The 17,623-nt window shown below is 40.2% G+C and overlaps 1 protein-coding gene across 3 annotated transcripts in view; it reads right to left on the bottom strand.

The window, feature by feature from the left end:
- The window catches only part of DSE (dermatan sulfate epimerase), a 65,527-nt gene that overhangs the window by 21,915 nt on the left and 25,989 nt on the right, over window positions 1–17,623 (bottom strand). For 2 of the 3 annotated variants that reach the window (XM_073337108.1, XM_073337109.1), the window contains exon 2: window positions 15,051–15,519. In XM_073337108.1, coding sequence (XP_073193209.1) covers window positions 15,051–15,519 — 469 coding nt within the window. Of the gene's footprint in view, window positions 1–15,050; window positions 15,520–17,623 lie in introns of those variants that run through there. The other variant, XM_073337110.1, reaches the window with a different exon arrangement.

Here is a 17,623-nt window from a genome sequence, read left to right as displayed (position 1 = left end):
TTTTTCACATTCAGGTGGTATTCAGAAGGCAGAGGTGCCACTGTCAGTGCCTTATCCTGGAACAGCTTAAATGTGGCAGGGGCCAACTGGTGAACTACAGTCAATTAACTAGAATGGAACCATTTTAGAGCTAAGTTCAAAGCACAACTTCACTGTAAGTGGAAGCAGCTTTACAAACAATCACAGCCTGCATTCTGGAATGAATTTAAACAATTTGGCGATCTTTCGCCTTACTTCATCATAAATGGAATAGTTCTGTTAGAATTCACAGTATCTGGATTCTACTATGGTAATTTTAGGTTAGAATCAACATAAGAAACATAAGAATGGCTCATACTGGGTCAGACCAAAGGTCCATGTAGCCCAGTATCCTGTCTTCCGACAGTGGCCAATACCAGGTGCCCCAGAGGGAATGAACAGAATAGGTGATCATTAAGTGTTTCATCTCCTCACCCATTCCCAGCTTCTGGCAAACAGAGGCTAGGGACACCATCCCTGCCCATCCTGGCTAATAGCCATTGATGAACCTATCCTCCATGAATTTATTTAGTTCTTTTTTGAACCCCTGTATAGTCTTGGCCTTCACAACATCCTCTGGCAAGGAGTTCCACAGGTTGACTGTGCATTGTGTGAAAAAATACTTCCTTTTGTTTGTTTTAAACTTGCTGCCTATTAATTTCATTTGGTGACCCCTAGTTCTTGTGTTATGAGGAGGAGTAAATAACACTTCCTTATTTACTTTCTCCACACCAGTCATGATTTTATACACCTCTATATCCCCCCTTAGTTGTCTCTTTTCCGAGTCTTATTAATCTCTCCTCATATGGCAGCCATTCCATACCCCTAATCATTTTTGTAGCCCTTTTCTGAACCTTTTCCAAGTCCAATATATCTTTTTTGAGATGGGGCAACCACATATGCACACAGTATTCAAGATGTGGGCATACCATGGATTTATATAGAGGCAATATGATATTTTCTATCTTATTATCTATCCCTCTCTTAATGATGCTGAACATTCTGTTCGCTTTTTTGACTGCCGCTGCACATTGAGTGGATGTTTTCAGAGAACTATCCACAATGACTCCAAGATCTCTTTCTTGAGTGGCAACAGCTAATCTATACCCCATCATTTTATATGTATAGTTGGGATTATGTTTTCCAATGTGCATTACTTTGCATCAAGTGTAGAGTACTACTAACTCAAATATTAAAACATTTTGAATGAATGTGAGTTAACTGCAGACATGGTTTTAATAAAATAAGGAATTTCAGCTACCCAGGAGAGGGTCAGATTTGCTCCCTTTTCAGTGAATTTAACTTGGCTTTTTAATATATAAAAGTCCTTGCCTTTCTGTCAGAAACCTCCTCTAGATTCTACAACTGAAGTAGACAACATTGACATAAGTAGTTACATGCCCAAGACAAACTTTACATCAGTAGAATACCTGCCCAAGCTTAAACTAAAGCATTCTGCAATACCACTAAATAGTAACCTCCCTGACAACAAGAATGAATCACTAACTTGTCTCCAACAGAAAGTATCAAATCAAAGAGGATCAAACTTAAAACACAGCTTTAACAGTCATGGAAAAGAGCCAGTCTCTATACTTATGATGAAGCTTGTACTTCATGGGCCAGATTTTTAGCTGGTAAATCAGCATAGCTCCATTAATGTAATTAACTTCAATGAAGCTATTCTAATTTACACCACCTGAGTATCTGACCCACAGACTCTAACTTAGAAAGCAAGGTAGAAAAGCAGCACAGGAAATTTAAGCCTGCCCTGATACTCATGAAACTTCAACAAAGATGTGACTCACATTAACCAAAACTAAAACCTGAAAAATCTGTTAGCCAGGTGACACATTTCTTAAATGACAGCTGCAACTTCCAGGCCCACTGCCCAGATGGAACACTCAGCTCCTAAAGAAATGCACCAAGGGAGTTGCTGCTGACATACTGTAGAAATGAATGCACAAATATTTGTAATGATATATCTGGAGGTCAGGGTTCATGATGTACTCATTTAAAAGTGAATCTGTATCTGACTTTTTGGGGTGTGGGGGGGAGAAGAGTTAATTATTGTTAGAGACACTTAAAGAAGTCGGCATCCCATTCTAAGTAGTCAACCATAAAAACAGGATAATGGAAGATGGTGATGTCCATTCCAGGTGATTGTGGTGGGCACAGTAGAAGGGTGTTATTTTAAAAGGTTAGCGAATTGCTCCCTGTCATCTCCTGTACCCTTTAATCACGTCATTGCTGTTTCACATACCTGGCATGGCGAGAGCTACAATGAATATTAACTGGTATATCATTACTGGCAGGTATATCATCCCTTTGAAGTGTCAAGGTGTCACGGAGTCCCTGGGCGATGCTCTGGAACTGCTCCCCATGAAGCCAGTCAGGACTCTGGGGCAGTCGCCTTTCTGTGAGCAGCCTGTCTTCAGGACACACAGCTCACACAGCTTCCACCTTCCTGGGTCTGACCTCAGAGCATTCAGCATCCTCTGCCCCTCCGTGCGCTTCCCCCCAGCGAGTCCGCTCAGGCGGGGCTCCTGGGGAAGCCAGAGGGTCCTGCACCCCAACTTCGCAGTCAGACGTGACTCTCAGCCAGCCAGTAAAACAGAAGGTTTATTAGACGACAGGAACATGGTCTAACACAGAGCTTGCAGGTGCAGAGAACGGGACCCCTCAGCTGGGTCCATTTTGGGGGGCAGTGAGCCAGACAACCACGTCTGCCCTTCACTCCATGTCCCAGCCAGCCCCAAACTGAAAACCCCCTCCAGCCCCTCCTCCTCTGGGCTTTGTTCCTTTCCCGGGCCAGGTGGTCACCTGATTCCTTTGTTCTCCAACCCTTCAGCTCTCACCTTGCAGGGGGGGAAGGGCCCAGGCCATCAGTTGCCAGGAAACAGGGTGTCGGCCATTCTCTGTGTCCAGACTCCTGCACACACATGCCCTCTAGGGCTCTGCAATGATCATACACCCTTATTCCACCCCCTAGATACTTAAGAACTGCCTAGAGGAAACTGAGGCACCCCCACACTATTCAGAGGAAACATTAAGAACAGTCCCACTTCGTCACACAAGGTTCCAGTGGAACCCTATCATGTCAGAGAATACCATCACATGTTACTGCCTCACACAAGCTGCAGGAAAAAAATAATCCAAAGGTGTTACTGGGACTCATGTTGATCCGATTATCATGAGCTATGTGGTGCACATAGGCAGCTCCAAGTGTAGACATAGTCTTAGAGACCTATATAAATGAAGCCAGTTCTTGATGGACAAACGTACACATCACAACAACTGGAACCCTTGGAGCAAGTCACAGCAGAGAATATGGTCAACCATTATATGGTTCTGGAAACTGAACTCCCCTTTCACTCCTAGAGCGATTCTTTTAGGTCAGAGAAAGACCAAGTACAGGGTAGGACCGTTACTCAATGTGGAGGGGGAAATAATAACAGAAAATGTGGAAATGGCAGAGGTGCTTAATGATTTTTTTGTTTCGGTTTTCACCAAGAAGGTTGGTGGTGATTGGACGTCTAACATAGTGAATGCCAGTGAAAACGATGTAGGATCAGAGACTAAAATAGGAAAAGAACAAGTTAAAAATTACTCAGACAAACCAGATATCTTCAAGTCACCAGAATATTCAAGGAGCTGACTGAGGAAATATTTGAGCCATTAGCCATCTTTGAAAAGTCATGGGAAATGGGAGAGATTCCAGAAGACTGGAAAAGGGAAAATATAGTGCCCATCTATAAAAAGGGAAATAAGGACAACCTTGGGGAATTATAGACCAGTCATCTTAACTTCTGTACATGGAAGGATAATGGAGCAAATAATTAAACAATCAATTTGCAAACATATAGAAGATAGTAAGGCGATAAGTAACCGTCAGCATGGATTTGTCAAGAACAAACTGTGTCAAACTAACCTGATAGCTTTCTTTGACAGGGTAACATGCCTTGTCGATGGGGGAAAGTGATAGACATGGTATATCTTGATTTTAATAAAGCTTTTGATACTGTCTCGCATGACCTTCTCATAAACAAGTTCAGGAAATGCAACCTAGATGGAGCTACTATAAGGTGGGTGCATAATTGGTTGGAAAACCATTCCCAGAGAGTGTAGTTATCAGTGGTACACAGTCATGCTGGAAGGGCAGAATGAGTGGGGTCCCGCCGGGATCAGTTCTGGGTCTGGTTCTGTTCAATATCTTCATCAATGATCTAGATAATGGCATAGAGAGTACACTTATAAAGTTTGCGGACGATACGAAGCTGGGAGGGGTTGCAAGTGCTTTGGAGGATAGGATTAAAATTCAAAATGATCTGGACAAACTGGAGAAATGGTCTGAAGTAAATACGATAAAATTCAATAAGGACAAATGCAAAGTACACCACTTAGGGAGGAACAATAAGTTGCACACATACAAAATGGGAAATGCCTAGGAAGGAGTACTGTGAAAAGTGATCTGGGTGTCATAGGGGACTGTTGCAAAAAAAGTGAACATCATTCTGGGATGTATTAGCAGGAGTATTGTAAGCAAGACAGGAGAAGTAATTCTTCCACTCTACTCTGTGATGATTAAGCCTCAACTAGCATATGGAGTCCATTTCTGGGAGCCACATTTCAGGAAAGATGAGGACAAATTGGAGAAAGTCTAGAGAAGAGCAACAAAAATGATTAAAGGCTCTAGAAAACATGACCTATAAGGGAAAATTGAAAAAATTGGGTTTGTTTAGTTTGGAAAAGAGAAGACTGAGAGGGGACATGATAACAGTTTTCAAGTACATAAAAGGTTGTTACAAGGAGGAGGGAGAAGAATTGTTCTTCTTAATCTATGAGGATAGGACAAGAAGCAATGGGCTTAAATTGCAGCAAGGGAGGTTTAGGTTGGACATTAGAAAAAAATTCCTGTCAGAGTGATTAACGCTCTGGAATAAATTGCCTATGGAGGATGTGGAATCTCCATCATTGGAGATTTTAAGAGCAGGTTAGACAAATACCGGTCAGTAATGGTCTAGATAATACTTAGTCCTGCCATTAGTGCAGGGGACTGGACTAGGTAACCTCTCGAGGGCCTTCCAGTCCTATGATTCTATGATTTGGAAAACAAACTGCTGGTTAAGAATGGGGAAAGTTGTAATTACTTGTCTGTGCTGCACCTGTTCTGTGGATAAACCGATTTTGTTTCTTGGGCTGTCAATCTACCATCCAACACTAAAATATTAAAGAAGAAATGTTGGATGTATTTATATCTTCAGAAAGAGGTTAAAAATATTCCTCAGAGGGGATATCCCTGGATAACAGCAACTCTTTCATCTTCTCATGAATAAAAAGTGACAGCAAGCAGGATGAATCACTTAGTGACCATAATCTTACCGAGTATTTGGCTAAACAGAGTCGTCCACAGTTTTTGCTTGGGAGAAGGCTTACAAGAAAAACACAGAAGGAAGAGACATCTCTTAGAACTACTCTTGCTGCTCCAGAATCTGCCATGCAATTAGCACTTCCCAAAGAAAGGAGAAGAGACATTTTTTAGAGATGGCAACAGAAGGAAAACATGAAGGAAATCATGCAAACGCTAAAACTTATTCTAAGGATTTACCACTATTATAGTAAACTCTTTGTAAACTTTGGATAAGGCAAGATATGTATCCAAAATATACTAGAGTCCATGCAAGTAGGAAGGAAAGATTACTTGAATTTGTTGAACAGACTCAGGAACAGCTTTCATTCATAGGCCTTAAATGTATCCTTATAAATAAAGGCAAATGAAAAAAATATATACTTATGGTTTACATATGTAAATGATACTGTAGTACAAAAATGCATATCATTTAGAAGAGGCACCTATTGGGAGCTTGCCAAACTTTATAGGAAGAAAGAATTTATAATATTGTTCAATTATCGAACACAAGGTTCTTTATTTTCAGTTTATAACAAATCTTTGTTGCATTATTTTAAACAATGAGAAGTTGACACAATCAACTTTTTGATTTGGCTCCTACCTGAAGGGAAATACTGACAATCTTATACAAGTAGTATTGCTTGAGGCAACTTGCTTCTTAGATGCTTTTCAAGATTCTGGGCTGCTGCAAGATGGCATCTATTTTGGATTTGACACCTTTTAGGAGTCAATAAAACGTCAGGTAAAAAGTTAGAGTCTATTCCTGTAATCCCCTTGTGAGTACTGACATAAATGGGACCATTGGTTAATTCCATGCAGCACAATTTAATTAACTTGGTTCCGTGGGAGTAAACTGAAGGTGGCTCTTTAAGGGAAGTAGTGAAGATGGATTCCATATCCACTTAAAACATTAGAGGAAGTTTTAGATAGGCATAACTTAATTAGAATATGGGTAGGACACTGGCATTAATATTCTTACTCTTGTGAAAAGTCCCACGAGATCTTAAGCGACCATGAGTCGTCAAGAAGATCTCTGCTTCATTTCTTCACGGCATTTCCAATGCCCATAATGGTGCCTTAAATTTACTCAAGGACAAAGTGTGCTAACTAATGTATTACCAAACACTACTTCCTCTTTATTAGGCTACCATCTTTTTTTCATATTTAGTTGGCTTCTGTTCTATTAAGCCACCATTTCTCTTTTCAGAATCTGTTTTCTTTAGTCTCTCCATCATTTTCTCTAATCTCTAGTGAGGCCAAAATTTAGCAGCACTAAGAAATATTAGCAGAGAAAAAGTAGATTAAAAACAACTCCTAACCTGAATTGCTATGGAATTATTTTATACCCTTCAAACATTTTGATGCATTTGCTCTAATTTAGAAAAACTCATTCTTTCACATTCATATACAGCTCTCTCATTGATGAAAATAGTTAAGGCACTATCAAGAGGAAACTTTTAGAAAAGATTGACTGAACAATCTTCATGCAGTGCACTTCTGTTTTTGAAACTAGGGCTTCACAAGACAGTCTCATACTATCTTATTGTCAACATAATTCTTCTGAAAACTAAGACAAAACATAATGGATATTATCTAGACATTGTGATGTCTCTAGAAGTTCCCAAGGACTTGTGTGACTTGGGAGATATCTGAGGAATGCTCTGACAGTACAAGAAGGGAAAGGGGGACAGGGTTAGAAAGAAGGGTTGGACCTGGGTTATCTAAGAGAATACCAAACTAAAAAAAAAAACTATCAGCGTTTGCATTAATCCCTGAATTATTAATTTTCACAGGCATTCCAAAATCCATTGAAGTATATGAAAAGATGCCTATTTATTTTTATAGGCTTCAGATCAGGCCTCTAAGAAATTACCCTTGTCATGTTAATACGCCCAATGTAAAACTGAATAGGGACATAACAATAAATCCCCCAAATTTGGCTGATCTTAAATATTTCTATATCTTGGTAGCAAGTGTCCTTTGGTGTTTAATTTAAAGAAATCACATTCCATAACTAAAGGAGTAAATCTTGCAAAGTGCTGAATACCTTTAACTCTCAATGTAGACAATGTGGTGTGAGAATTTTCAGCACCTCTCAGAGGGTGCTCAGTAGTTTGCTGGAGTGGCTTCTGAGAAAATAAAGAAGATCTACAAAAATTGCCCATCACTATTTCTGTGGGTCCTGGAAAAAAAGATGTGCCCATGCTCCTTTTCCTAGTTCTGCTGCAGCAGTCACAAGCCATTCCCAGAGGTGTTATTGATGGTGCTAGTACACAAAAGAGAAAGGAAGTACTCACAGCCATGTTTACTTCAGCTCACTTCAAAACGTGGCGAGTGGGAAATCAGCACTGGCCATATGTAAAGGGCAAAATTATTAAGGAAAGTTGTATTTAAGTTTTCCAGAACATGTTTCAGAACAATAGAGAATTTGGTTATAATGTAGCTCTTGGAGTGTGCGTGTAGGGGGGCACTCTGACCATTCTTTTTTGGAACTGTGAGCATCCTCCATTCCCCTCTCATTCGTCTTCCTCCATTGCCATTAAAACCACTTTCAAAAACACCCTCTTCTCCTTCTATATCTACACATGCAGGGAGATTCCATATTTTTGTCTTTCATTAGAAGAACGACTGTTTGGAAATTGTAGTTCTAATTAGTATTCATCATAATCCTTCTGTATTCATATGTTATAAAGCTTGTTTTACTCGTGCTGAATGCCATAACAAGGTACAGTGCCTTGCAGAAACAGATATTATATATATTTTATTATTTCAACAGACTTTCTGGTACTTTGCAGCAAATGTTTATACCAGACACGCCACAAAATGAGCTGTACTGTAAACTCTCAATATCAATTTAACCATTCTTTCTTAGTAAGCCAAGCTGAGCTTCCTGTTGCAAAGATATGAAGAAACACTTTGGCCTCATGATAAAATTTACTTTAAAAACAACCTCCAGATTCTCTTTTTTTTGGGATTTTTTTAAAAATTAAGAAATGGACTGGCCAAATGATTGCTGTATCCTCCATGCCTCTCTTACAGAAGTTTCCATGACACAATCTTATGAACAAAAACCCAGTTGACCATTATTTGAATATATCTGATGACAGTTACTTATGAGTCCAGGAGATAGTCCTGCTGTGAGACCTCCATAAACTGGTCATGGTGCAATCTCCTTTCAGCATACGTGAATTCTGTACTGAACCGTACCTGGACATTGATGGAAAGAGTGTGGTGGGCTCCCTAACTTTGAACAAGGTATCCCAAAAGGCTAACGGGTTGTGGGTTAACAAGGGATGAGATTTACAACACCATAATCTCTTGTTAGTCATTGCTTCATTCACTACTGTTTCGCTGGAAAGTTCGCATTTGCTTGACTACAGTTCTTTCACATATAAGGCCCACTGAGTAAGACTTATCTTCAGATTGTACTCCCTGCTAAGCAATGTGATGGCAAAACGTTTGCATTAACAAAGTGGCCTGTGGACAGAGAAAAAAATATTTTGACCTCTGCCACACAGATTTTGCCTTTCAGAATGGCCAATCTCACTGTAATAAGAACAGAGAACGTGTGAAAGTAAAGGGCATTGGATTGCACAGTTTGAAGGTTGACTGGGTTAAAAAGAAATGCTTTAAAAGTTCTTTATCCAAAATATAAAACCTGATGAGACTCTTATGTCTACATGATGTGGGTCTCTAATTACATCACTCATTTCTGGAAAAGGCTTAGCAAGCATATGGAAATAATCGTTATTACATATCCCATCAGCCAAAAATGCACATTTGCTAGGGAAAATTCTCGAAGCTAATGACATATAAAATGCCAGGGAGCTAATCTATAACCTCCATAATTATTCTCTTTTCTTTAAGAAGCTCCCCAAACAACATACTATGGCTTAAATAAAAGGACAAACTTTTCCTGAGATTTCAGACAAATTTCACGTGTCAAATCCCAGGAAAACCAAAACAAATTATTTGGATAAATGGGGTCTCTTTATCTTCTTAACGTTCCAGTGCAAGCATTTTTAAAATGTATCCTTTGATTAACTGTTAGAAAACTGCCTTTCTGTTGTGTGGGCTCTTTCTTCCTTACTAGATTCCAAAGGATCCTCTGCTTCCATATTATTTCTTTAACGATTGACTATGCTTCTCCATTAATAGTTGTTCTTTGTTTACTTTAAAAATAACCCTCATCAGGGTAGCAGTCAGTTATATGCTACCAACATTTCCTGTTGTAACCAACAGTTCAACTTTCTGCTTAGATCTTATGAATGGGAACTGAATTAAGGTTTCTCTTTATTACATATTATAAATTCATTACTGTAATAAAAAGATAAAATCACTTAGGTTTTCTGTAATTTATATAACAGCATCATAACTATACTATGGAAAAATTAAACTATATTCAAACAATGGAAAGCCTCATTCACACAAGAATGAAATTTTAAAATGACAAGTTTTACTCTCAGTGCACTCCATCATGCCCTGGAATAAAGCCTGTGGCACTTAGAATCACACTTATTTTATTTAAATATGGCCAAAGTCACCAAAACTCCTGTTTTGGTTTTATGGTAGATCTTAAACACTTAAGTGAAGTGATCTTCACTTACAATTATAAAAATTAAGGGTGTTAACTTTTAGATTCAGTGTCATCTTCACAGAAATCAAAGCAAAACCCAGATAAGACAGCAGAAGGAATCAAGCTGCTAACAACAAAACTTTGAGAAAGCCAGATTTGAAACATTCCAATCTATTGAGATGAATCCTGTCAATGACAGAATGCCATTTTAAATAAAACAATGTATCTACCCTCACACTTATTAAACCAGTGAGGTTGTACTAATATCAACAAGAAAGGTATTTTTCTTCCATAATTCCAGGCAATTTGATATATTTAAATAAACTCTATAGCAAGACAGGTCCAAGTTTTCTGACGCTCCATTCCTGTGATACTGCATGGACTGTTCTATTCAGTATAGGTTCATCTACCAGGCTCCTCAGCATAGTATCTGAGCTCCATCTAGTAGTCCAATAGTATGTTAAGCAATGTAACGAGTATCTGTCAGGTGTTTGTTCTCTCATCCTCTCTCAAGGGGGGAAAAAGTGTTTGCAGTGGAGCATGTGTTGCTATGTATTTATGTTTGAGAAAGCAAAGTCAAAGAAACGCATCTTGCTCTTAGAGTGAAAGGTGGCGGGAACGATCCCGAGAAACGCTGCCTCCCATACAGATAAGCTTCACCCTTATTGTATAAAGTTCCTTTGTGCTAGAGGAGTGAAGCTGACAACTGGCATCTTCACTGTGGAGCTTTAGTTGATCTTGCGGAAACACTGGAGTCTGAAGAGTTGTCTGCATAGCATCTCTGTGGCAATATGTGGCTATCCAACAGTTCCCAAGTTCACTTTGGAGAAGGAAGTCACAAGAAGGCATTTACTTTCCATGATTTGCTGGGTAGCAGAGAGACTGAAAGCTGGGACATCTTGAATAGCTCAAGAGCCAAATTCTCTCCCTGAGTGCAAGGCCTGAGAAAAAGGGTTTTGCGCAGCAAATTGCTACAGAAGTCAGGGAACGGAATCCTTTCCCAAAATTAAAAGTCAAAATGTGTGTTTTTTAATTGTTGATCCATGTATTTGGGGACCTAATTGCCATGCCACTATCTTTCTCCCCAAATCCCCTTTGTGTTGTGTGGCTAAAGCCTCTGTTCTGTGGCATTCTCCCACGATGCCCAGCCAGTGCAGAATCTCTGCATCCTACTCCCCCCCTCCCACTCTGTTCTATTCTAGTTCCTAGACCATCATGATAGGGTTTGTTGGGTTTTTTTAACCCCCTCACTTCATGATGCAGCAGTTCTGCTGCCTTTCAAGTCCTAGGATACCTATGTGGGAGGACTGGGCTAACAGTGAAACTAAATCCCTCCTGAGACTACCTTGCGTCTGTAAAGAGACCCAGAGGCCATCTCCAGGGTGACAGACTCTTAATAAGACTTCTTAGAAATAATACAAATTAAAAATAACTTGCTTGGTACTCTGAATAGTTTAGGTCAGGGCAGGCCAACGATAGATTTTGATAATGAACAGTCACTGCTTTTTATTAAAAAGCAATCTATGAAGAATTTTTCCTGTGTATGCAAATTCTAACAAAATGAATTTGCATATAATTCACCTCTTTCTCTATCTCACCTCTCCCAAGGGTTTTATCTGGGCTTGGAAGGATTATATTTTTAATCAGTAAATGTTGACAAACGTCGATTCTACCATACACACACAAACCAACGAAAAAATAATAATCAGTATGTATAAAACGTAGGCAAAGAAAGAAAAACACTCCTTGAAAACGTATTAATTTGATTTGAAGACATTTTCGTTGTGTGTTTTGACCTGTGATGTAATGCTGACAATCTGTATTTCAACAGTTAAAGCTTTCACTTTTTGAATTTCAACATCTACTATCATTAAATTAGTCTGACCCTTCCTCTCGCATAATTTTCCACAAAAGTGAAAATACAAATAGATAAAAATAGAAAAAAATGCTTAAAAATAAACATTAGAATTTTGATGGATATTACGGAATTCTGCCCAGCCTAGTTTTATAGAGCTGCAGCCCCAGTCCTGCATGCTGCTCCGTGTGGGCTCAGAGGCATTAGCAGATAGTTTGTACGTTAATCTTGAATAATCTTATTTGTCATTTTCTTTTATTCTGTGTCTGTCACTTGTAACTATAAGGAACGGTGATTAAAGAAAAGGGGAAGCGCTGACCTCAAAACACACTGCTATTGAAAGCACAGGAGACAAATGTTAACTCTGTGCAGTGTATGAAAACAAAAAACAGGGTTTAAGAGGCAATGTAAATCCATTACGTTTTCCCTCTAAAAGTTAAACCATGATCTAAAGCAGGGATCAACAACCTTTGGCATGCGGCCCATCAGGGAAATCTGCTGGTGGGCCAGGACAGTTTATTTACCTGCAGCGTCCACAGGCACGGAGCCCCGCAGCCCTTGGCGAATGGAATGGCGAACTGCAGCCAGTGGGATTTGCGATCGGCCGAACCTAAGGACACTGCAGGTAAACAAACTGTCCTGGCCCGCCAGTGGATTTCCCTGATGGGCCGCATGCCAAAGGTTGCCGACCCCTGATCTTAAGTGACACTTACTATTAAAATACAGGAAAATCAACAACTGCTCTACACTGCAGAGGTTGCATATTAAGTGTAGGATGCCTGTTAGAGACCAAGCACCAGGGTTGTCTTATAAAGAACAAAGATTTTCCAGTCCAGACAGCTTAAAAAGAAAATAGAATGGATTTAGTCCCCTCCCCGCACCTTGGGGAAAGAGATCAAACGAAAAAGTGTGCACAAAAACTACTATAAACTACAGCATAAGCAATGTAGTTCACAATAACATGGGATTCATTAGCCAACTCAGACCAAGATCTTCCCTGGCTAGTCCTCTTTCTCCTGATGTTGCTGGAGATTTGTTTCTTTCAATCCTGTTTCCTTTGCCCCAGGTTCTCATTTGCTAACCTGCTGCATCTTTGCCCTCAGCAGGGTTTGGCTAATCTGGCTGTCCCAACCATTAGTAGTCTACCAACCACCATCACTAGCTGTTACAAAGGGGTGTACATTTGCCTATTTTTCCTTTACCTAGGTCTAGGATGAATGAATGCTGCAGATAATAATGAAAAGAAAACAAACAACAGAAGAATGCACTACCTTTCACACTACACTCATAGCACAGTTGCTCAGACATAAATACCACTCAAAACACAAAATCCCAGACTAGGAAAGATAAATGAATTTCAAAGGGAGAACAAGACCAGACAAACAAACAAAAACCCAAAGTTTCTTCAAGAGACACATTATCTTTTCACGATGCCTCATTAATTGAAAATCTGATGTGTACAAGATGGGTTCTATGTCAAATGGGTGCTGCAAATCAGGACTGAAAAGCTTTGACAAATTAGACATTTCATACAATATTTAATTAAGAGAGCAAATGCCATGTGTCATTCTGAATGACAGTTTGATTTAAGTCATCTGAAGAAGTGGGTTTTTTACCCATGAAAGCTTATGCCCAAATAAATCTGTTAGTCTTTAAGGTGCCACCGGACTCCTTGTTGTTTTTATTTAAGTCAATGTTATGAAATTTGAAATTAAATACTGGAAAAGACATCTATATACAGTATTAAATCTTGCAGATGAAGAATGTCATCTCGCACTTCCTTTACCAGGGAGAACCCTACTAGGAAGGTAAGAAATTGTACCACCTTATAAGAGAGAGATACTTGGTTTAAAAAAAGTCTCACAAAAGAAGTAAGTGGCAGCACATACATTAATATTTCCTAAAGGCCAGAATCTGACACTGTTACTTATGCTGAAGGTAATCTTTTTTCTATCTTAGGGTATGTCTATACTAGAAACATAAATTGACCTTTATTAGGTCGACTTACAGCCACCGCAGTAAATTACTGCAGTGGCTGATGTCCACACTTCCCTCCTTGGGTCAGTGGAGCACGTCCTCACCAGGAGCGCTTCTACTGACCTAAGAGGGGCAGTGTAGGGAGCCTGGTCTCTCAGTTCCGCTTGCAGCTCCCTGCTGGGAGCCTGGCTACCCCACAGGCTCCCAGACACCTGGGGGCTGCCCCTCCCAGCCCTTGCCAAGAACTGGGGGAAGCTGCCCAGGGCTTCTCGCCTCCCCGTTCCCTGCTGGGAGCAGAAGGGAAGCCGCCCAGGGCTTCTTGCTTCTCCAGTCCCTGCCAGAAGCTGAGGGGGAAGAAGCCCGGGGCTTATCACCCCTGGGAAGCAGGGTCCAGCTGCCCCTGCTTCTTGCCCCCAACCCACTCCTGCTTCCTACCAGGAGCCAGGTAGCCATGTCAATTTCAGCTGGGAGTGGGGTCGAGCCAGATCCCTGCTGGGAGCAGGATCCAGCCTCACAGCTCTTTAGGGGAGTGGGGGGCAGCTGGGCTCTAACTGCCACGCTTTCTTGTCAATTTCACAGCTCCTGCCATGAAATTGAGAAGACATCCAACAACAGTATCTTCAGTGTCTACACAGCCACTGTTTTGCCCTAACTACATTGACATAAGACTTAGACCTCTCATGGAGGTGGAGTTATTATGTCAGTGTAGTATGGCACTTATATTGGTGGGAGGAATGCTATAGTGTGGACACTGACATAAATAGGTTGATGTAAGCTGCTTTACCTCAACCTAACATTATAGTGTAGACCAACCCTTCATGCCTGGCAAAGATAAAAAGCCACCCAAACATCTCATGCACAAACCTGGGGTGAAACCCTGGCCCCACTGCAGTAAGTGGGAATTCCGCCATTGACTTCAACGGAGTCAGGCGGTCACTTCAGGATTGTAAACTGATGATTCTGTCACAATTAGAATTATTTATAACAGCCAATGCTCAATGAAGATTTAAGAGTGGCTGGTGCACCATTTCTAATAGAGGGCAAATTAATTCTCAATATTTGTTAACAAGCTAAGTATACAGACAACTGAATTATGATTTGCATATCAAGTGAAATATAAAAGTCAGTACCTTATACTAACATACTCTCACACATTCGTTCACTCATTCAATTACAAGCAGAGTTTACGCAGTAAGAACAAAAAGACAAAAATCTACCAACTAGGCTGAGCCGCCATCCTTTCCATGTAATCCTTGGCCATATTTATGGCTTCGATATTCTTGGGGTACAGCACACAGAACATTGCCAGGGCACCCAGATTGTTGCCATAAATTTCATTCCACCGAGCACTGAACTCCTTGGGATCCCAGGGAGGAAGGTAGTCCAGGGGACTGGACAGCATGGTCTGAACTGCCTCAGTCAGACGAGCTGCAATGTGCCGATGCGTAGTGGCAGCCTTGATCCGCAAGTCCTCCACCTCTCCTTTAGAAAAGTACAGCATGGGGTAGCTGTCGTAGTTGGCATTGACAAAAGGAATCACAGCGCTTGGGTTCTCATCGGTGCTGGAGGCCAAAGCAAAGCAAACGACATGTATGAAAAACACGCTGGGAGCCCCCCGTGTGTGAGTCCTCATTGTGGCATCAGATCTCCAAGTCTCAATGGCAGCCAAACCATCTTTAACATATCCTAGGGATGACAAACAAGAGTGAAAAGGGGTCATTAGATACAATTCATTGGACAACAGTTACCATCACAGCATATTTCACTAGAAATCTGATTCAGTCTGGAATTATAAGAAAACATGTGGGCTGTACAGGTGGCTTTTAAATCATTTTTACATTGATACTTCAGATAAAACCCATTCTGAGCAACCAACTTGAAAATCAGGGAAGCTACATTTTTGGGAAGAAAGGTCCTTTCCCACAAACACACCTTTACTCAGATTCCAGAGTGATGAGGATAGTATAATACACAGATAGATACAACTCAATATAGAGCTTAAACTCTTGACTTCCTAAGAATCAGAATAATTATGACTGTGCCTAATGTAAAACATCACTGACTGTGCTAGCTAAGGTGGGGGAGGGAAAGAGAAGCAGAGATTACTTTAACAGCAGCCAAGTCTGAGTGCTGGATTGGCTGATGTTACCAGCTGTGGAGTAAAGATTTTGGAATGCAAGAGGTTTGTGCTGGGGTCATTTTATGCTTTGTACAAGGCCTCTGGTTCTGACACGTCTTCGTTTAAAAAAGAAAAAAGCAGCAGAGTCCTGTCAAAGCATATGAAATAAATGGCCCGTAGGCTGTGTGGAGTTTTTTTCTTATTACTATTTTAAAGGGCCCTCCATTTTGCATGTGGAGATTTATAACCAGTCACTAAAGAAGCAAAGCTGAACAAAAGCACATTTTCCTAAATAAATGACTGTCTTAAAATGTGTTTAAACGACAAATCTATGCAGAGATTAAATGTGTTTAAATATAGGTAGTTATTTTTTTAAAATTACTAGCTCTCTCGCTCCGGGTTTCAGACAAATCAAGGCTAGGATCCCCCGGAGGAAAGTCAGGGAATTCCTGAAATTCTTCGGCGGGGAAAGGTTACAGAAAGCAGACTGAAGAAAGACAGTTTTATGTAAATAATGAAGAGTAGTTTTCAATTATTAAAAAGAGACGTAGGCTGAGAGAAACCAGCAGCCAAAATCAAAGAGAAAATGAGTTTTCTAAGGAAAACGTGCTTCATAGATTCAGAAAGAAAAATCTTAAAAAGCTAAAGTACACAATTACCTCCTGCTTTCCCGCCAACCTCACATACACAGAGAGGCCAAGAGTTTCAAAACTGAAGTTAGGCTATGTCATGTCCATATCTAGGCACCCAGACCCTGATTCAAAAAGGTATTTAAGCACATACAAAGTCAATGGGACTACTTATGTGCTTAAAGTTACGCATGTGCTTAAAGAAAAGGAGTACTTGTGGCACCTTAGAGACTAACCAATTTATTTGAGCATAAGCTTTCGTGAGCTACAGCTCACTTCATCGGATGCATACTGTGGAAAGTGTAGAAGATCTTTTTATACACATAAAGCATGAAAAAATACCTCCTCCCACCCCACTGTCCTGCTGGTAATAGCTTATCTAAAGTGATCACTTTCCTTACAACGTGTATGATAATCAAAGTGGGCCATTTCCAGCACAAATCCAGGGTTTAACAAGAACGTCTGGTGGGGGGGTAGAAAAAAACAAGGGGAAATAGGTTACCTTGCATAATGACTTAGCCACTCCCAGTCTCTATTCAAGCCTAAGTTAATTGTATCCAATTTGCAAATGAATTCCAATTCAACAGTTTCTCCCTGGAGTCTGGATTTGAAGTTTTTTTGTTGTAATATAGCAACTTTCATGTCTGTAATCGCGTGACCAGAAAGATTTTCTTTTTGCGAATACAGACAAACAAGACTGTTACTCTGAAACATGTGCTTAAGTGCTTTGTTGGACTGGAGCCCTAAAGAAGAGGGAGCTGTTGGGTACTGGGCACTTTTGAAAAATCAAATCATGATTCAGGTGTCTAAATATGAACTTAGGAGCCTAACTTTAGGCACCCAGTTTTTAAGTTTTTGGCATGCTATGCGTCTTCTTTCATGTGTACCACCAGGATAAAAATAATATAAATATTTTAGATCAGACACCAGTTTCCAGCACAATAATTCTTTTAACACTGAGTAATAGGAGGAAAAAAATCGAATAGTGCATTTATAAGTGTTTTGTTACATTGCATGAATAAGTTCTGTGTCTTTTAGACAA

Source organism: Lepidochelys kempii, chromosome 3 (genome assembly GCF_965140265.1).
Source record: "Lepidochelys kempii isolate rLepKem1 chromosome 3, rLepKem1.hap2, whole genome shotgun sequence".
NCBI classification, from domain to species: Eukaryota; Metazoa; Chordata; order Testudines; family Cheloniidae; genus Lepidochelys; species Lepidochelys kempii.
The sequence above is the reverse complement of the archived record's forward strand: the minus strand, read 5'-3'. Positions and strand labels throughout refer to the sequence as shown.